At 59.0% G+C, this 20,968-nt stretch overlaps 1 protein-coding gene and 1 long non-coding RNA gene across 2 annotated transcripts; one reads left to right on the top strand and one right to left on the bottom strand.

Annotated features, from left to right (window-relative positions):
- Positions 1-456: 456 nt before the first annotated feature.
- Positions 457-2,682, bottom strand: LOC140594262 (uncharacterized). Its single transcript, XR_011995010.1, has 2 exons — positions 2,011-2,682; positions 457-1,032 (listed from the first exon to the last, which is right to left on the bottom strand). It is a non-coding gene; the product is annotated as an uncharacterized lncRNA (long non-coding RNA).
- Positions 2,683-7,735: 5,053 nt separating this feature from the next.
- LOC140594114 (USP6 N-terminal-like protein) lies at positions 7,736-9,639 on the top strand. Its single transcript, XM_072722495.1, has 4 exons — positions 7,736-7,928; positions 8,601-8,695; positions 8,919-8,984; positions 9,532-9,639. Exons 1-4 carry the CDS (start codon positions 7,829-7,831, stop codon positions 9,637-9,639), a joined length of 369 nt encoding a protein of 122 aa, XP_072578596.1. The 5' UTR covers positions 7,736-7,828.
- The last annotated feature ends 11,329 nt before the right edge of the window (positions 9,640-20,968 follow it).

Raw genomic sequence — 20,968 nt, 5'->3', positions numbered from 1 at the left:
CCCTTGAGGCCTAAGCACCTCCCAAACACCTGCTTCTAAGGGCCCCCCGCCGGGAGCCTCAGCCTAGGAGTGTGGGCGGCACAAGCTTCGGGCTCCAGAAGCGGCCCGTGTGCCCCACCGGCCCCAGGAAGCTGCGCGTCACCGGGGGCACCACCCTCGGAGGCACTGCGTGCCGGGCACTTGGGGCGGCTGCTTGCGGCTGACCGTCTCGGTCGAGTGCTTGTTCCAGGAGATGCGCACCTGCACGCCCGTCACTCACGCTGTGGGGACATACCGTTCATACTGCAATGTAAAGTCAACTAAAAGTCAAAGCAATACACACCAAAAGACGTAGACCTGGACCTACAGGCAGGGACGTTCCTTCACACCAGGGGAGAAAGGCTACAAAGCAGCACACGCGGTAGGACCCCACGCTTGCCGACACAGCACACGCGCACAGAAACACGCCAACACTCATTTCTTTAAAGCTATTTATTGAGTATGTGCTCTGCGCCAACACATAATTTACGTGGAAGACATCTCTACGACTGTACTATCCATGCAGAGTCCCGTCACATGCATCGCCACCTCCAGGCCCTGCACGGCTTTGGGGCGCCCGCCTTCACACGACAGGGAGGGGCCCGGGCAGCAAGGACACCATGACACATGATGCGTGAACAGCCACTTTCACAGGAGTACAAGGTGATGCGCGTGCGCCCTGCGAGTTGAGATCTAGACCTAGCTTAGGGACACGGTGCCACCGACTCGGCCACGAGCCAGACTGTGGACACCTGGGGACACAGCCTACTTCTAGAGCACAGACATGGGCAGTGACAGGGGTGAGGGGTCCCCGCCGAGCCCCACGCGGCGCCTGTGGAGGCCCGAGGAAGGGAGCGCGCACACACGGGTGTCCCGCCGGCGGGCAGGGGAGCTCTCGGGCCACAGGAACGTGGGCTCACATCCAAGCGCGTCTCCGCCCGGGCTCGTTCCTGCAGCACCTGCTTCCCACAACTTCGACCGTCGTCTCCAGATGGGAAAGACCTTCTCTCCCACCTGGAAACAGACCAAGCAAATCAGTCATAATAAACCGCTTGAGTGTGACTCACACGCAGCACCTCCTGATGACGACTCAGGATCGCACCCAAGAGCTTCAGGCGTAGAAGTTTCTTAATGACCAACATTAAGACTTTGACATAAAATTAGCACAAAGCAGGTAGGAGACCAGAGGAGAACCGTCGCGTCCCCTCTGCCATCCTGCACCAGGTGTGGGAACGGCGGCCCAGCCCGCTCTCCACCGGGGCCTCCTGGACACGGGAAGGGTGGCCCTGGCTGGGCCCCTGCCCTCAGACTCACCTTCCTGCCCCCGTTTCCTGTTCTACCAATAACAGCACCCACTGCCCGTGAGGAGGGTGAGAAAGCAGCGCAGGCGCGCGGAGGCCCCAGGAAGGCAGCGCTGGGTCCAGCGCAGGGCCCGGCCCGCCCGAGCAGCGAGCAGCGTCAAGATGCTACTGCACAGAAGTGTCTCAGGGGCGGCTGGGGGCTCGGTCCAGGGAGCGTCTGCCTTGGCTCAGGGATGACCCCGGGGCCTGGGATCGAGTCCCGCATCGGGCTCCCTGCTCAGCGGGGCGCCTGCCTCCCCCTTCCCCGCCCCCGCCTCTGCTCCTGTGCTCTCTCGCCCACTCTCTCCCTCAAATAAAATCTTTAAAAAAAATTTGTCTCAAGAAACACTGACCTTCCCCAAGAAAGTCTTGGGGAGTTAAAAGCCGCTAAAATTCCATGGGTTGTGCTTGTATTAGACCATGGGAAGCTGAAGCAGCGTCCAGGGCAACTGGGGCAGGCAAAGTGCGCTCTGCCCGTTCATGCAGGGGTCAGAGGGCAGGCAGGGCAGCCCAGGGCAGGGGCGGGTGGGGCACGGTCTGGGTCCCCCGCCCACCGCCCGCACACGCCGCTGCCTCCGCGACGGCCTCGCGGCAGGGGACCTGCACCTGCTCCTCCCGGGCAGCGGAGCCCCTGCGGGTGCTGCACACTCACGGGTGAAACGGGCCTGTGCTCAGCACCAGCTGCGGCTCGTCCTCCTCCGGGCTCTGGAACCGGACACTGAACCAGGCGGTGAATCCATGCAGCGCGCCGGCCTTCCTGATCTCAAACTGCAGCCCGACGTTCCTGGTCTGTTCAGGCAACGATGAGGAAGGGACGCGGCTCCCGTGAGCGCGTGACAGCAGGCGGGAGGGCTCCGGGCAGGAACTAGCAGCTGTCCCCCGCCAGCCCTGCTCAATGCCGCTGCACTGCCGGGCCCACGTCTAGTCCAGTAACTGTGGATGCAACTTGCTAGTGTAGCCAAACACAGCAAACCTGCTCCTCGGGAAAGAACCACTAAAGCTGGCAGCACAAATTCACATGCGGCAGATAATCAGAAAAGGTTTCAAGCAACGTGGGCCTCACTTGCCTCGTTTCCTGGCCCCATATTTGAGTGGAATCCTATTTCTTCTCAATTCTTGGCATAAAGAACCGGGCCCTCTATACTGCGAAACTAAGTGCAGAGCCAACAGCTTAGCTCCCGGCTGAGCTCCAGGGGGTTCCAGGGACCCGCTCCCAAGCTCTGCACCTCAGAGCACCCCCTGAAAATGAGACGCTCCTGAATGCACACGCGCCACCTCGTGGCAACAGGGGGAATGTAAGAGTAAGAATTAAGAATTTTGTCATCCACGGCAGCACAACTTAGAAAAAAAAATTTTAACTTGAAATCCTTGAAGAAACTAGATATAATGTATTAGAATCTCAAGATGCTGAAAATATTACACATAAATATAAAAATGACTGATGATGTTAAAGAGGTCCGTGAAAAAATAATGTAAAAATACAAAATCAGAGCATAAAAAAGACAAGACTCAGGGAAAATCAAAGGCAACGTTCCTCAATCTGTGTATTCGCACAGAGTCTGGCACGTGCGCCGCCCACTTAGCCTCTGGGGCTCTCACCTCCAGGTCAGCGATCTGCACGGTTCTCGTGTCCAGCTGCAGGATGGTGCACGGTTCAGACAGACAGTCTTCTGGCTTCAAAATGTAGTTGTACTTGGGCTTCGAAAAAAACTCCTTAATCGCTAAAGATCTAGGGAAAAAGTCAAAGGAGTTGCTCAGAGGCGTGAACCAACAGCTCAGGTTCTGACACACGCACTCGCCTTGTCTCCAGCGTGAGCAGGAATTCCACGCCACCGTGTGCGGCACGAGGGCCCCAAGGCAGGGCCGGGGTCCCTGGGGCAGCCCGCTGAGCGTGCGCCGTGTGCGAGGACACCTACGCCCTGCTCGTGGGGCCTGAACACACCAACACCCTTCCCACACAGGCTGCCCAGCCCAGCCCACCGCCGTGGCTCCGGTCACCGCAGCCCCCTCCCGACACGTGGACAGGAGGTCCGTGGGAGCCGAGCGCCGGGTCACCGCGTAGACACTTGGTCATCTCACGGCACAAGCAGGGTGAGGACGGTGAGATGTGCACACACGGCCCTGTCTAGGTGGCTCCGTAAGAAATGCTCTGAACTGGCAGGACTGCCACAGGCCAATCGGGGCAGCCCCGGCCCTGCGCCGGGCGTCCTGCCACTGACACCTGCACTGCTGAGCGCTGCCCCTGGGTGCAGGGGGAGGGGGTTGCTGTGGGGCCGGGGCCTCAGGGCTCTGCGTCTCCTGCCTTCCAGGGACAGGGAGCTGCCCGACCCCAGCCCCCGCGAGGCCAAGGTGAGAGCCCGTCCTGGGCCCCGGGCAGGACGTGGGGGGGAGCTGGGGCCAGCTGTCTGCACCGCGTCCCCCAGGACATCCCCGGGCGTCTCCCCAGTCCCCCGTCCCAGCGCTGCACGGGCCGCCGGGAACACACCCGAGACCCGGAGCCGCGGTCCGCGGGGGGCCCTGTGCCTTCCTGGCTCCTCCGGGTCCCGCGGGGCACTGGACGCGGCCCGAGCGCCCACCTCCCGCGGCGGGAGCCTCACCTGCGGCCCCCGCCTGTCCTCTCCCAGAAACTCCGCCAGGAGACCCGGCGCGCGGACAAATGGATAAAAATGCTCAAGCGATGGGACCACTACCTCCCCAGCGAGAAGGTGGGGCGCTGGGTGCCCCCGAGGGCTCTCCGTCCTGACGGGGCTGGGGGGCCGCCCTCAGTGTCCTCCTGCCCCGTCCTCGGGGGAGCCCCCTGCCTGGGGAGAGTCTGCTGGGAGCCCGGGCCTCCCTCCCCAGGCCCCGGGACGGCGGTGGGGGAGCGTCAGGTCGGGGCCAGGGTCCCTGCTCCTCGCGGGGGACGGGGGGGGGGGGGGGGGCCCAGATCCAGGGAGACCCAGCCTCTCTGCAGACACCCTGGAGCCGACGCCGGAACCTTCTAGATGCCTCGTGTTCCCTGGGCTCCAAGGGGCCGCCCTGGGCCCCTCTCACCAGCACTGCCTTCCTCCCCGCAGCTGCGACGCAGGGTCTACAAGGGGGTCCCGCCCCAGGTGCGGGGACAGGTGTGGCTGCGATTGCTGAACGTCGACCAGGTTAAGGCCAGCAATGCCGGGAAATACCAGGTGGGACCCGACCCGTCTACTCCCCGTGGACCCTCGGTCCCCTCCCTGCCCAGGGCTGACCCTCCGTGACCCCTCCCCACCCGGGGCTGAACTCCCGTGTCCCCTCCCCACCCGGGCTGATCCTCCACGTCCCCTCCCTGTCCAGGGCTGACCCTCAGTCCCCTCCCCGCCCACGACAGCTGGGCACAGGCCCTCACGCAGGCCCCGCGGGCACGGTGGGCACTACCGCCGTCCCCGGCCTCCCAGGGGAAGGGTGGAGGTTCCTGCAGGACACACTCCCGTGGTGGCCCCGGGGCTCCCTGCCCAGGACGGCAGCTGCTGACAGGTCGGGGTCTGTGTCCCTGACGCCGGCTCCTCCTCCCGGGGTCTCCCCGCAGGCAATGAAGGAGGCGGCCCTGGTCTCCTCCCGGGACATCGTGCAGATCGACCTGGACGTCAACCGCACGTTCCGCAGTCACACCATGTTCTGGGACCGCTACGGGGTCGGGTGAGGCTGCTGGGCCAGCGGGGTTCGGGGGTCGGGGGCCCGGCCTGGGAGAGGCCCGGGGGCTTCTGTGCTGGGGACACGGGGTCTCCGAGGCCGGGGGGAGCGACGGCAGCAAACAACACACTGCCACGTGGTAGGGTGCTGGGGATGACCCCCGTGCCCCCAACCCCAGGGTCTCGGGGATGGGGAGGCCGCAGGACGGGGCCTCCAGGGGTCACCGTCTGAGCTGAACCCCAAGGGGGTGAGGGGCGGCCCCGTGAAGAGCAGGGGGCCGGGGTGGGGGCGTGGGGGGCACGAAGGGGACCTGGGGCCAGGGTGCATGGCCGCGGCTGGACCGGGACACGTGGACCCGACGAGGGTCGGACAGGTCAGGGTGACACCCACCCTCCGGTGCTTTATGTACTTCTGAATTCTGGGCATTTTGTTTTAGACAATTTGCACTTGGTGAGCACACACGGCATGACGCCCCCCCCCCCCCCCTCAGACGCCGCCCCGGTCCAGGCAGGCCCTGCGCGGAGCACACGGGGCCCCAGGGGCAGGGGCAGGGGTCACAGCAAACCCCAGACTGGGGTCGCCTTTATCTGTAGACGTCTCCGTGTGCACCTTAGAGAAGGGGGTGCCCTGTGTCCGCAGCCCCCCACCCCATCCCCTCACCCACCGCCCCCACGCCATCCCCCTGCATCACCCCCCACACCATCCCCCACAACCCCAGACCCCCACCCCTACACTATCGGTCCCGCCCCCACCCCCACCCCACCCCACCCCCACGAGGACGCGGTGCAGCTGCCCCCTGTGGGACATGCTCAGCCTCCCCGGCCACCTTGGGGTTCTCTGGACGGCCTGCTCCCGTCAGAAGCCCGGGTGTCCCGCAGAGTCCCCAGGGGCCGCGGGGAGGTGGGGAAGGCAGGGAGCCCCCCGACAGGGGCTTGCAGGTGGGTGGAGCATAGGGTGCAGCTACCTGTGTGTGCAGCGGGCGGGGTGTGTGGGAGCCCGGGACCCCAGGGGTGACCTGCAGGGGCGCCAGGGGCGGGGCTGGGGAGACGCCAGGCATGGGTGGCTGGGCTTCCCGGGCGGGCCGCTCGGACCGTCTCCCCACGAGAACTCGGTGGTCCTCCCTGCAGGGAACCTGCTGCCCCCCGGGGCCCCCGCGGCCCTCAGAGCGCGGCCGGGTCAGGCTGACCTGTGACCCCCGGCCCGGGGGGAGCCGGCCTCCAGCAGCCCGGGCCCGGGGGCCGCGGAGCCGGGGTGCAGACTCAGGCCGCCGTGCGGGGGGGCATCGGGCGGCTCCTGGCAGCGCTGAGGGGGCCGCACCCCGTACCCCCCCGTGCTCAGATAGTGACCCCAGGGGTTCGCAGCCTGTATCGGGGTCACACCTGCACGACGTTCCCTGCTCTCCTCACGGCGGCTCAGACCTGGAGCCCTGAGATGCTCTGGGATGGGCGGGCCCGGGGTGCCCCCCACAGAGTCCAGCCCAGGGACACCTGGGAAGACCTGGGGGTGCGCTCAGGGCCACGGATGCCCCGGCTGCGTGGGCTCGGGGCAGGGGTCACGTGGGGCTGGTGGTGTTCCCGGGACACGGGGCCGGGCCAGGCCAGGGCAGCGGAGGAGAGGCGTCAGGGGCTGCGGGGACCGGGGCAGGGGGAGCGCTGGCTCCCATGGGGGCGTGCGGGGGGGGGGGGGGGCCGCTCCAGGGCTGGAGGCCCGGGGCGCTGGCGGCGCTGGGGGAGCCCGGAGCTGCACACCCCACGGCGGGAGCCGCTCGGAGGCGGCGGACACCCCAGGGTGCACTGAACCCCCGGCACGCTGCACGTGTGAGGTCGCCGCCTGTCCCCGTGCGCAGACCTGACCCCGGAGATCGGCCCCCGCGGAGGGGCCCTGCGGGCCGCGGGGCCTGCGGGGCCGGTGTCGGCACCTCGGCGGCCTCGCTGGGCGGGGGCTGACTGAGCAGAGCCCCCCGCTGTCCCCCCTCCTAGGCAGCGAGCCCTGTTCTGCGTACTGGCAGCCTACTCGCTGTACGACACGGTGAGTGTCCCTGCCCCCGCCTCCTGCCCCGCGGGCGGCCTTGTCCTGAGTGGTGGTGACCAGCGGGACTCACAGTTATGGCCCCGGCTCCACGGCCCCCGAGATGCCGGGGAGGGTCTCTCTCCTCCGGGACGGGCAGGGGGCGGGGTGCAGACCTCCCAGGGGAGGCAGGGCCTGCGTGCCCGAGGGCCGGGGCTGCCCGGGGCCCCCGCGTGCACCGCGGCCGTCCTAGAGCTCGGGTCTGGACCCTGACAGACGGCACTACCGACGAGAGCCCGGGCGGGGAAGGCTCCCACTCCCCCGAAGGGAACGAGGCCGAGGCGCCCAGGAGGCCGCCCCCTTCCACGGCGCATTCCAGAAGGGTCCCCGAGGACCCCAGCTCACACGCTCCCCGGCCCCGCGGGGTGTCCTGGCCCAGCTCCCCTCGTGGGACCTGCCAGGGGCCACAGTCAGGCCCCCCCACCCCCCCCCCGCCGACCTGCCCTCTGGGGGGTCTCCAGACCTGGCGGGTCCCCTACAGCCTGGCACAGCTCACGGAGGCCCCTCCTGCTGGCCTGAGGACGGGGGTCCTGGCACGGCGGCCGCAGGGCTCGGTAGCGGGGCCCGGGGTGCTCGCGCCCCAGCTGGTCCGGGTGGCCCTCACCTGCTCCCCCGCCCTCTGGGAGCCCCCTCCGGGAGCCCGGGCTGGGAGGGAGCCGGGGGAGCCTGACGCCCGCGGGGAGGGCTCAGAGGGGGCCTCGGGGCGCACGCCCTCCGTGGGGCTCTGGCTCTTGCAGGAGGTGGGCTACTGCCAGGGCATGAGCGAGATCGCGGCCGTCCTCCTCATGTTCCTGCCCGAGGAGGACGCCTTCTGGGCGCTGGCCCAGCTGATGGTGGGCGACCGGCACTCCATGCACGGTAGGGGCCCGCCGGGGAGCTCAGGAGGGCCTCCCTGCAGGCTGCTGCACCGGGGGGCAGGCGGGGACCCCCCAGCTCGCCCCCCCACGGGCAAGGGCCCCGCCTCCCCGGTGGCCTCGGGGTCCCGGAGCCACGGCCACCCGCCCCACCGTCTGCAGGCCAGGCACGCACTCCCGTTGCTCCCCCAGCCTCCCGCCGGGCTGCCGGCTTGTCCCCCAGGCCCCCCTGCCAGCCCACGGCCACACGGGGCCCAGGGGGCAGCGTCTCCCCCTCCCGGGGGCCCCCAGCCTCACTCCCAAGCCCCACCCACAGCAGAGGGCCGTGCACGCCCATCACCCTCCCCGTGGCCTGCACCCGCTGCCCCTCGGGGCTGGGGACCCGCCTGTCCCCGCGGCGGCCCCCGCAGGAGAGAGGGTGCTGGGTCAGCCGGGCCCGGTCCTCAGCCCCCAGCCCACGCCCCGCGGGGTCTCTGTGAGGACGAGGGTCCCCGGGCCCCGCGCCCCCGGCCTGGGAGGCAGGCCCTGCCCTCTGGGAAGAGCGGATCCAGCCAGGGCTCCGAGGGCGGTGGGCACACGGGGGTCAGGGCGTGGCGGGGAGGCCCCTGCCCCGACACCCCCCACCCCGCCTGGTGCAGGAGGAGGCCCTGACCGTGGGGGCCTGGGGCCTTCTCAGGCTTCTTCGTCCCGGGCTTCCCGAAGCTCCTCAGGTTCCAGAGACATCACGAGCGGGTCCTCCAAAGAGCTCTCCCGGACCTGAGGAAGCACATGGCGAGTGGGGGCGAGTGGGAGCTCCTGAGGCTCCGTCCCCGGAGCCCGGGGCAGGGGGTGGGGGGCACGGCCCTCCCTCCGAGCTGCCCAGAGTTGGGGTCAGGTTCCTCCCCCTGGGGCCCGGGGGCGCCCTCGGGGCTGGGCTGGGCCGTGGGGGGGAGCGCGTCCACCCGGCTCCAGGGGCCGCGGCGTGGGGCCTGAGCACCCCCTGCCCTCCCGCCAGGACGAGGAGCAGATGTCCACCGGCATCTACAGCCCCAAATGGTTTCTCCAGTGCTTCCTCGGCCGGGTGAGGCCCCCCCCCCGGGACCCCCGCTCCCGGACCTGCCCCCTGCCCCCGGGGAGGGCCCAGCTCAGCCCCACCCTCCAGACGAGCCAGGCCCGACCCCGGGGTCCTGAGGCTGAGGCTGAGGCTCGCAGCCCAGCCCGTCCTGGAGAAGCCCAGAGGGTCCCTGGACGAGGTCCCGGGGGGCGGCCCGTCTCTGCCTCAGCTCCCCCGGGGGAGGCCGGGTCAGCCCGGGGTGTGGACGGGCCCTCGGCCCATCGGGCGGCCAGCCTGGGGTCCTCTCGAGGCGTGGTGTCTGTCGTCAAGTGCGGGCAGAGTCTGTGCCCCCAGGGGTGCGGGAGGTGCTGGCCGGGGTCGGAACCCGGAGCGGCCGGGAGTCCCTGATCTCCCTGGGAGGAGGGCACGCACGGGGAGGCGGGGGGTGGGGGGCGGGGCGCTGCGGGGCCTCGTCGCAGGCAGCCGGGGGCCAGATGGCAGGCCTAGCCTAGCCCCAGCCGAGCCCCCCAGGGGCCCTGCTCAGGCCGCTCCTCCCACCCCGCCGTCCCCCTAGACCCCCTTCTCGCTCACCCTGAAGCTGTGGGATGCCTACGTGTTGGATGGGGAGAGGGTGCTCACGGCCATGGCCTATACCATCCTCAAGGTGCACAGGAGTAAGTGAGCCCCCGGGAGCCCAGGTGTGCCGGGGGCGGGGGGCAGGGGCGGTGACCCTGGGCTCTGAGCAGCACCCAGACCTGGGGCGGGGGGACGGCGGGGCAGGCGGGTGCAGCGGGGCTCCCCGAGTGGAGCAGCGGGCAGGGGCCACCCAGGCCAGCGCACTGCCCGCGGCGCTCCTGGGCACAGCGGGACCCCAGCCGCTGGCCTGGGGGCCCCGGGGGCCCCAGGGCGGGGCCCTCTGGGTCTGACTCTCGCCCACCGCCCAGAGCGCCTCCTGAAGCTGCCCCTGGAAGGGCTCCGGGAGTTCCTCCAGGACTCTCTGGCCCAGCCCTGGGCCCTGGAGGACGAGGCCGTGCTGAGACACCTTCGGGCCTCCATGACCCAGCTCCGCAGGATGCGGTGCGACCTGCCCCCGCCAGGTGGGCTCAGGGCCCCGGCCCCTCCCGACTCGGCCTGCTGGGGCCGCCCACAGGGGACAGAGCCCCCGGGGCCCCCGTCCTCATCTCTGGGGCTCTCCTCTTCTGCTCCAGCCTCGGGGACCCCAGGCCAGGGCTGGGCGGGCGGGTACCCACTGCAGGGCCCGGGCGGCAGTGTGGGGGGCTGAGCACAGGGTCAGGCCGGGGGGGGGGGGTCACGCGGGAGCCGTGAGGACCCCCGGGGCCCCCAGCGGGGGACACACAGCCTGCTGGAGACGAGACGCTGACCCCGTCGGCCTCTTTCCAGCGGGACCTGAGGAGTTCCCCACGAGGCCCCTGGGCCTGGAGCCAGTGTCCCCGGCGCCCGGGCCTCTCCTCCCTTCTCCGGCCTCTGAGCCACCGCCCAGGGTGGAGGAGCCGGCCTCCCCGGGCCCAGCCGCCCGGCCTGAGCCGCCCGGACCCCCTCCCGGCCAGGCCATCGTCCAACTTGCCCCCCAGCCCCGGCGGTGGAACTCCCTCCCCACCCTCCCGGGGCAACAAGGCGGTGCAGGCAGGCGGCCCCGGGACACGGCGGGCTTCAAGACCGAAAACGGGGTCTCCTTCCATTTGGCACCTGCCTGGGCCACCCCAGAGGCCCCGCGACGGACCGGGCCCTGGAGCACCCCCGGGACTCCCATCACGCGGTCCCCCCAGCCCCCTAGGGATGACGCTGTCGGGCCCAGGACACCCTTCCTGCCCCGCGGCCACTGCAGCTCGTGCCCCTCGCTGGGCAGTGACGGGCACAGCCAGGGCAGAGCCAGGGCGGCGCTGAGCCCGCTGCCCCGAGGCCCCGCACAGGCCCGGGACCCTCTGCCCCCCGCGTCCACGGGGCAGCTCAATGCTCGCGGGCCTCGGGGGCAGAGCGTGGCGGTGAGGGCGGGGGCCCGAAGGCTCCGGCCCGCCATCACCGTGCCCTGCCTCGTCTCGCTGTCCCTCCCGGAGGGCGGCACCCCCCGCACGGGACACCAGCCCCTGACCCAGAGGGACCTGGGCTGGCCTGGCCCCGGGCTCTTTGGGGGCAGGGGCGACTCGAGCGCCTGCCCCAGGCCCCGCGCTAATGGGATCCAGCGCCCCGGGGCCCTGGCCAGGCCTGCGTTCTGGCCCTGGGCTGAGCGAGCCCTCTCACAGCAGGATGTGGCCTCCTGGGCCCTGGGCGTGCCCCACAGATCCAGGTCGCTGACCTAGGGCAGCCCTGGGGATCCCGGGACACCCCAGAGCAGGGCAGCAGGGGCAGGCCCGTGGGCCCCACCCGCACCCACACCCCCACCCCCACCCACACCCACACCAGGAGGCAGGCTCCTCCACGCGCTGGGGCTCCAGCAGTCAGTCACCCGGCCCCAGGGGGCCCGAGGCCGGGGTCCAGCTGCCCTGCGGGGACCCAGCGCAGGAGCCCATGGGCCGCAGGTCCACGTCAGCCCTGCCGCCCCCAGAACCGCCTCTCACCGCCCCGACCTCAGGACACGCGCCCCCACCCGGAGTCGAGTCCGCACAGGCTCCCAGGCGGGGGACTCCAGCACCCGCACCCCTGTGGGATTCCCGCTTTCCTCTAAGGACAGGAAGGTCTCCCAGGGGAAGGCGCGCACCCTCGGCTCTGAGCCCCTGTTTGCTGTTGCAAGTTCAATAAAGTGTTGTTGTGTGAGAGGGCACGGCCGGCTCGTTTCTGCGTCTCCCGGAGCTCTGTGCACGGGGTGCGGAGACACCCCCAGAGAGGAGGAGGGGGCGCCGCCCAGGCCCCGACCAGCCCCTGCGGGGGCGCCGCCAGGCACACACGGCTGACGTCCCCACGTGCCTTCCCGGGGCGGCCAGACGCCAGGGTCAGGACCCCGCAGACTCTACTGCGACTCAGCCTGCGCCCGCGGCCAGGACGGGCCTGGGACAGAGTGACAGCCGGGGAGCCTCAGGTCACCAGGGTCTGTGCTAAGCGCCCTGGGAGGTCTGTGCCCCCTCTGTCCAGGGGGCCTGGGCTGCCCGGGCTCCGGGGCGCTTCCTCCCCTCCCCGCCCCGGGCCTGTGCGCCTGGGGCACAGAGGGCCCGCGGGGCGGTCAGCGTGGCCCCGGAGCGGACGTCAGGACAGCAGGCCCTTGCAGCTCTCACACCTGGGCCACCCTCACCGGGCGGGCTCAGCGTGCACACCCGGTGCTGCTGGATCCCTCGCACCAGAGTGTGGAGGGCACCCTGCACGCCCTGGAGAGTAGGGGCTGGGTGAGCGCGGGGCTCGGCCTGGGGGCAGGCAGCGCAGGGGACCGAGGGAACCCCAGCCCCTCACCCTAACCCTACCCTATTCCTATACATACTTATAGTCGTACCCCTACTCCCACATCTACCCCTAACCCTAGCCATTGCCATACTCCTTAGTCTATCTCTACTGTTGTCCTTATGGCTAACCCTAACCATACTCCTACCCCTACCTTTAACTTTAACCCTACCCCTTCCCATAAACCTACTCCTATGCCTAACCCTAACAGTACCCCAACTACTCCTATGCCTACCCTTAACTTTAACCCTGCCCCTACCCTTAATCCTACTCCTATGCCTAACCCTAACAGTATTCCTGACTCTTACTACCCTTACACCCATCCCTACTCCTACCTTTATACGTGTCACTAACCCCACACTTCCCCACACCCTATACCTAACAATATCCCTAGCTCTACTCTTACTCTTAACCCTTCTACTACCCCTACCCTTATCAGTACCCCTACCTATAAGACTAACCTTACCATTACCCTCACCCTCCCCTATACCTACAGCTACCTCTAACCCTACCACTGCACCCACCCCTATGCTACCCCTTACCCTACCCATACCCCTAACATTACTCATACCCCAATACCCCAATCATTATCTGTATCTCTACCCCTACACCTAACCCTACTCCAATCTCTATCCCTACACCTACCCCTACCCCTTCACCTTCAATCCCCAACCTAACCTACAACTATCCCTACACCTATTCCTACTCGTACCCTTAAACCTACCCTACCCCTACACCTACCTCTACTCGATCCTTATGACTACATCTACCCCTCCCTATCCCTAACCCTAACCTACCACTACCCCTTCTCTTTCTGATCCTTATCCCTACCACTACATCTACACCTACTGTTGCCTTTCATTCCTCCTAACTCTAACCCTAGCCCTACACCTACCCCTGACGGTAATCCTAACCCTATCCTTACCCTTATAACTAACATTAACCCTAGTCCTACCCCTACCCCTAACCCTATTCTTAACCCTACCCCTACCCATATCCTTAAACTTACCCTTACACAGAACCTGAGGCCTACCAGTATCCCTACACCTAACCCTGTCCCTATCCCTAACCTTAACCCTATTCCTACAACTACCCTTACCCCTAACCATACACTGTCCTTTCCATACCACTAACCCTACCCGTAACCCTGTCCCTACACCTTCTACTACACCTAATTCACCATCTACCCCACCACTGCCTATTCCCCTACTCCTAACACTACACCTATACTTTCCCCTAACCCTGCCCATCACCATACTCCAACCACTATTCCGACCCCTGGACCCTACACATACCTCTACTTCTACCCTTAACCATATTCCTAACCCACTCGTAACCCTAGCCCTAACCTTAACTCTATCCCTTCCTCTAGCCTACATGTAGCCGTACCTCTAACCCCTGCCACTACCCCTAACCCTAGATCTATCTCTAACAATACCTCTATCCATACCCCTACCAGTGCTGCTACTCCTACCCCTAACCCTACACTTATCTCTATGCCCACCCCTACCATTAACCAATACCTCTATCCATATCCCTACCCCTGCCCATCCCCCTAACTCTAACCCTACAGCAATCCTATCATCTCCTTATCCCTAGTACAACACCTACCCCTAACCTTACCCCTATACTTACCCTACCCCTACCCTTAAACCTACCAGCTCCCATACCCATAGCTTTAACTCTACAACAATTTCTGCACTGCCCTTCCCATAACCCTGCACTGCCCTTCCCCTACCCATAAACCTAGCCATACCCCTACCCCTAAAACTAACCCTACACTTTAAACTATTTCTACTCTTACCACTACCACTGCCATACCCCTACCTGTACCCCTCAACGTAACCCTATGACTACACTTACCCCAACAGCTACCCCTAATCCTACTCCTACCCCTAAACCTAACCTTACTCCAACACTTAATGGTATTCCAAACCCTACCTTAACTCTATACCTAACTTACCCTTACCCCTACACCACACCTATGCCTAACCTTATCCCTATGTCTACCCTTAACCCATAACCCTAACCTTACCACTTCCCATACCCATCACTCTAATTCTACAACTACTTCTACCCATAGTAGTTGTATGGGTAGTAGTACCCGTACGCTATCCTCCCCTACCCCTAAACATAGCCATACCCCTACCACTAAAACTACCCCTATGCCTAACCCTAATCCTACCCCTACCACTAACCATTACCCCTACATGTATCCCTACGACTACCTTTACCCTAACACCTAAACCTAACCCTTCTCCTACACCAACCCCTAAACCTAATCTTAACCCTACCCCTAACGTACTCCAAACACTACCCCTAACTCTATACCTAACTATAACTGTAGCCCTACACCTACCCTTAATCCTACTCCTACCCTTATCCCTACTAATACCCATACCATTAAACTTACCCCTACACCTAACCATATGCCTACCCTTACAACTACTCCTACCCTTACCCCTAAACATACCCCTATCCCTACCTGTATCCCACACACTAACCCTCTTCCAACCCCCACCCATAACCCTTCACAAAACCTTCCTTAACAATAACCCTATCCATAACACTACCCCTGCAACTTCTCCTACCCCTACCTCACCACCCACCCCTACTCCTACCCCAATCCATGACACTACCCACATACATTTCTCTACCCTCACCCATACCACTACAGTAACCACTATCCCTACCCCTAACCTTACTGCTACCACTACTTTATCCCTTAACCCTAACCCTACTCAGCTCATAACTCTACCACTACAACTAATGCTAACCCTAACCCTACAACTACCCATATCCCAAATCCTATCCATACCCACCACCCTATCCTTACTCCTACTTCTATATATAACCCCACCCCTATCTTAACCCTAACCCTACACCTACCCCTACACCTAACTCAACTCTCCCTAACACCTACGACTACCCTGAACCCTATCCTTAAACATACCTCTACCCCACCCCTAAAGCTAATCTTACCCCTGCCCCTACCCTTACCCTTACTGCTACACGATCCCTTACTCCTACCCTTACCTCTACTCCTACCTCAAACCAAACTGCTAGCCCTAACCCTACCCCTACCCCAACCCTACCCCTAACCCTACTTATACCTGTACACCTAATGCTCCCCCGACCCCTACCCCTAAGCCTACACCTACACCCAACCCTACACCTACCTCTACATGTACTCCTAAAACTGCTCTTACCCCACCCTTACCCCTCCCCCTAACTCTGTAGGAGTTATAGTCATATAGAGTGGTTATGTGGGAAATATCCTTGTTTGTAGGAACTGCACACTAATATATTTGGGGATAATGGGATATCAGTTTGGAAACTCTCTCTAAATGGTTTGGGGGAGGGGAGATCTTTTTACTTTTCTCCACAAGTATTTTCCTTGCAACTTTTCTGTAAGTTTGTGATGATTTCAAAATATAAATTGTGTACTTTCAAATAACAATCAAGGAAATAAATACCCTAAATTTCATTTTTCACTATTTTCCCTTTCCTCTAAGCAGCATTGCTGTGAAGAAGCATTCTGTCAGTGTAGTTCTTTAAAATGAACACCGTGAGAGCATCCAAATTCTACTCAGAGGCCCAAAACATTTTGTTATTTAATAACTATTCCCACCAATGAAAAGAATGTATACTCAAAAATAGTAAATATTACTACATCATAACCCTTTGTATTTTCCAAGGCAATTTCACATACCTTACACCACTGGGTTCTCATCATATTGGTAGGAACTTGGAGGAACTGAGAGAACAGGCCCCTGACCAGGAACGATGTTGCTGTGATTCCAGCTCCACAAATTCTGACTATGTGACCTGAGAATATTAACTAAACTCTCTGAGCCTCTGCTTCATTATCAGAACCTCCTAAATAGCAAATTGTTTACAAAAATTATGCTTTCTAATTTGGAGACTTAATGAGGTATAAATCACTAAATCAAGGTATAAATCATAATCAAGGATCATTCATTTATTCAGCTGACAATTATGGTATGCTTGATAAGTACCAGGCACTGTTCTAGGTGCAGGAGCTGTGACCTAGAGATTTGATCTTGTTATTTGGTCTTGCTATTATGCAGTTCATGGTCTAGTGGGAGCAGAGAGAGAAAGAGGACACAATTAAATGTGATGGCATAGAGTAATTGAGGGTAGGGTAGAGTGACTTTAGATAAAGGTAGTCACAAGAGGCTTCAAGAAGAGTAAACTTCAGTAATGTGAGCATCCATCCTAAGATCTGGGCCAGCAGGGCTTCCGTTGTTGTCCATCAAAGCCTGCCCTCAGAGGGGAAAGATTGCCTTGTGGAAACACAGCAGTGCCTACCAAGGGGAACAGACAGTAGAGAAGACAATCTACTTGGCTGAATCCACCTGTTCAAATGTTAATCTCATGTGAAAACACCCTCACAGACACACTCAGAAACAATATTTAATCTAGGCACACCATGGCCCACTCAAGTTAACACACAAACTTAGCCACTTTATGCCTCGATGCCTGTTCTTGTGGCGCATTCACGGAGGAGCCATATGAGAGTGAACAAAAGTACTCCAGTTTAAGTATCCCACACTCTAACTCAAACAGAAGAGATTCTGTGAAAGCATACCCGTAGACTTCTTGGGAGTATTTTTAAAGCTGGTTTAGTGCTAGGATAGGTTGGGGGCAAGTGGGATGTATTACTGGAATTTTTCTTTTTTAGGAGAACATTACTTCTGAAACTAGTTCTTTCCTGAAACTAGTTCTTTCCTCAATAATTATACTTCCTCTTAAAGATTATATTACAGCAATTATTCCCAAGTGTGATTAAGGAGCTAAGAAAAGAGAAAATAAAATCCTCGTGGCAACATGTAGGTAGGCTGCATTACATTTGAATTGCCATGACCCACGTAAGAAGCAAGAAGGGAAAGAAAAGAGAAGTTCTTCCAACCCTAAAGCCTCTCTCATAACAAATGTGGACTGTTGGTTCTATTGCCATCTATTTTTTCACATCAGGAAAAGTTTTATCACTTGATTAATGCTTCAATATTATTTAATTGAAAAGTTTTGGGGACTCAAAAATGCAAAACTCCCAATTTAGAAAGCCTTGTTTGCATTTATGTGCCTGTCTATTGGTGCTGTAAAGGATTTCTCAAGTCAACATTCACATTCCAAGCTAGGATTGCTTTCAAAGAATTCTGAAATGTTTTCTATATTTGGTAGAACTGTATCAGAAACCAAAATATCCACATTTAATTTTAAAAGAACATACCATGCTTTACATGTAATTATAGTTCCCAATTCCCTTTACATTTTTCTTCCCCAGGAAAAAAAAATGCTTTCTAATTATAGCTCACACAGGCCATTTGGCCTCAGACCAAAAAACTTACAAAGGCCTGTGATTTCTTAGGAAAAATGAGGTATCAGTCACAGATGGCCTGGTTCAGAGGGCTAGGTGTGCCAAAAATCCCCATGACAAGAGGGAGCTGGAGCCAAGATTCTTATCCTCTTCTTCCCTATCTAAATCACCATTCCTAAGAAGCACTCAAGCACACAGAGCAGGTATTGAATAAATATTCCAGAATTAACAAAATGTCCAAAGCCTGCTAAGTGTCTCCCAATATCACCTCCTTCTTCCTTTTCATTCCTGTTAGCTGAGCAAATGACTGCCCATCCACAGACTACTTCTCCCATCTAGGTGGGGTCAGGTACCCAAGTGCTGGCAAATGGAGTATGAATGGAAGTTTTTCCTCAAAAGAGATTGCATACCCTCTCCTACTCTCTCCTTCTTCTTTTGAATTGAACAACTTTGACCATGAAGATAAAGACAAATTCTGATGGGATTGTAAAGCCACAGCATAAGGGATCTTGGCTCCTTGAATGAAATGATGGAATAAAGTCACCTGTTTCCATGGTGTTACAGGAAAGAAAAAATAAACTTCTATTTTGTTTGAGCTACTGTATTTTCATTTATTTATTTATTTATTTATTTATTTATTAGATTTTAAAAATTTATTTATTCATGCATGAAAGAGAGAGAGAGACAGACAGGCAGGCAGAGACACAGGCAGAAGGAGAAGAAGGCTCCATGCCGGGAGCCTGCTGTGGGACTCGATCTCGGGTCTCCAGGATCACGCCCTGGGCCAAAGGCAGGTGCTAAACTGCTGAGCCACCCCGGGATCCCCAAGCTACTATATTTTTTAAAAATATTTTATTTATTTGACAGAAATCACAAGCAGGGGGAGTGGCAGGCAGAGACAGAGGGAGATGCAGGCTCCCTGGTGAGCAAGGATCCTAATATGGGACTCGATCCCAGGACCCTGGGATCACAACCTTGAGCCGAAGGCAGATGCTTAACCAACTGAGACACTCAGGGGCCCCGAGCCACTGTATTTTTGAGTTCTTTCATGACATCAGTTCAATTTGTGCCTCTACTGATACGCAAAGCAATGAATTTGACATATATTCAACAATCCCCATTCTTTGTGCCACTGTGCTATGCTCCATGGGGAATAAAAAAAGATGAAAAAAGTATAGTTCTTGCCATCAAAGAGCTTAAAAACTGTAGAAAAAGATTTGAACAAAAGGAACTACAAAGCAAGGGAGGACATAGTAATGCTTCAGGAAGGAAGAAAGCAGTGTCCTGCCAACCTCTCAAAGTGCCAGCCAACAGCATTTCTTGAGCACCCAACAAGTGGAATGATAAGCCATCCTCCCCCAAATAAGAACAGTGAAGTTCATTTTCACCCATCTTTCCTGCCTACTTCATAGTCTTTCTTTCCCTCACTGAGTACCTAGAGGTTCATGCCAATATAAGCCTCACCTGAACAATCCATCAGTTTTGGATAGTAGCATCAGTTTTGGATGTCCATATTGCCATCAAAACATGTGTGTCCAGTGTCCTTGTTTGTTAGATTCTCACTACCCAGGTGACTTTTTTTTTTTTTTTAAGTAGGTTCCACACCCAACGTGGACGCCAATGTGGGGCTTAAACTCACAACCAATAGATGGAGATCTGAGCTGAAATCAAGAGTCAGACACTTAACTGAGCCACCCAGGTGCCCCATGGATGACTTTTTTAAAAGTTAATATGGGCCCAAGTAAACTGGGTTGCTTCTTCTCTAATAATAATATTTAACATTTTAAAAAACACTTCCTGTATTACAGCTCCTACTCTATGCTTATTTTATTTTATTTTATTTTATTTTATTTTATTTATTCATGAGAGAGACAGACCCACAGAGAGAGGCAGAGATTTAGGTAGAGGGAGAAGCAGGCTCCATGCAGGGAGCCCGATGCAGGACTTGATCCTGGGACCCTGGGATCACACCCTGAGCCAAAGGCAGGTGCTCAACTGCTGAGCCCCCCAGGCATCCCTCTACATTTGTTATATGTAACTTACTTAAGATGCACTGCCACCCCCTGACAAAAATTACATTAGTAAGGAAACAGGCTCAGAGAGTTTCAGCAATTTTCCTAAACTTACATAGCAAATAAGTGCTAAGTATTTGAACCCAGATAGTCTGATTCCTGAACTTCTGTACCCTGTTCTGAGCCATCATATTACACAACTTTTAGCATTTTATACATCATCTTTGGAAAATAAGCACCTTTGAATGCTAATAGGAGTTAGAGTTGCCTTGGCAGGACCATCAGGAAAGAGAATTTGATGTAAAAAAGATCCCCACATCTTGCCCTTGTGGATAAGAATTTATCGATTATGTGTAAAAACCAAACCTGCCGTCCTCTTCATAAGGTTAAATGAATACCCTTAAGGAGACAAAAGACCATTTCCCTCACCTCAAGGACTTACTGCACAAAAGAATCCTGCAGTGTGTCTGTCTGTTCTATGATGGCCTGATGATTCTTTAAGGAAAGGGTGGGCTCTATAATTAGGAGGAGAATACACTTGGATACTATTCTATAGGATGGTAGTGTTTCCCAAAGTGAAAGGTATTTTGATCACCTTGCAGGAGCAAGAGTGTTGAGGTGACCCCTGGTTCCTATGGAAGGATACAATTGGCTTGTTACATCTTACAGGTAGTCAGGGATCTGGAATCAGAGTGAGGGATAAACAGACACTGTTCCTGGTCACTGTGATGAGGAGGGTTGTTTGGGTGGGGAAGTTACCCACAAGGTAGAGTAAGGAAGGGGAGCTTGTGGATAGGCCGTTCCATTTAAGATGTCAAAGCAGCATGTAACATAAAACTTCCATTTCATACCTTAGACCACAAGAAGGGAGGGGGGTCCTGGGGGTAGTAAGATGTGTTCAGGCTGCCCACATGCATGCCCATAATCTCACTGAATCTCCTAGAAGGGAGAAAGGTACTTCCTTCTCAGGTCTCATTCAGTCCTCCAAATCTATCAAGGAGGAAGTCTAGAGCTAGTGCCAGTGTGCACTTATTGCCTCTCTAACACTTGCTAATCTTCCTTTCTTTTTTTTCCTTTTTAAAATTTTCTTTCTTTCTTCTTTCTTTCTTTCTTTCTTTCTTTCTTTCTTTCTTTCTCTCTCTCTTTCTTTCTTTCATCATGACAAGTACCCTCTAGAAGCCTATAAATGTTACCTTATCTAGAAAAAGGATCTTTGTGGATGTGATTAAGTTAAGGGTTTGGAGATGAGATGATCCTGGATTATCTGAGTG

This window comes from Vulpes vulpes, chromosome 10 (genome assembly GCF_048418805.1).
Source record: "Vulpes vulpes isolate BD-2025 chromosome 10, VulVul3, whole genome shotgun sequence".
In the NCBI taxonomy this organism is placed as follows: Eukaryota; Metazoa; Chordata; class Mammalia; order Carnivora; family Canidae; genus Vulpes; species Vulpes vulpes.
The sequence above is the reverse complement of the archived record's forward strand: the minus strand, read 5'-3'. Positions and strand labels throughout refer to the sequence as shown.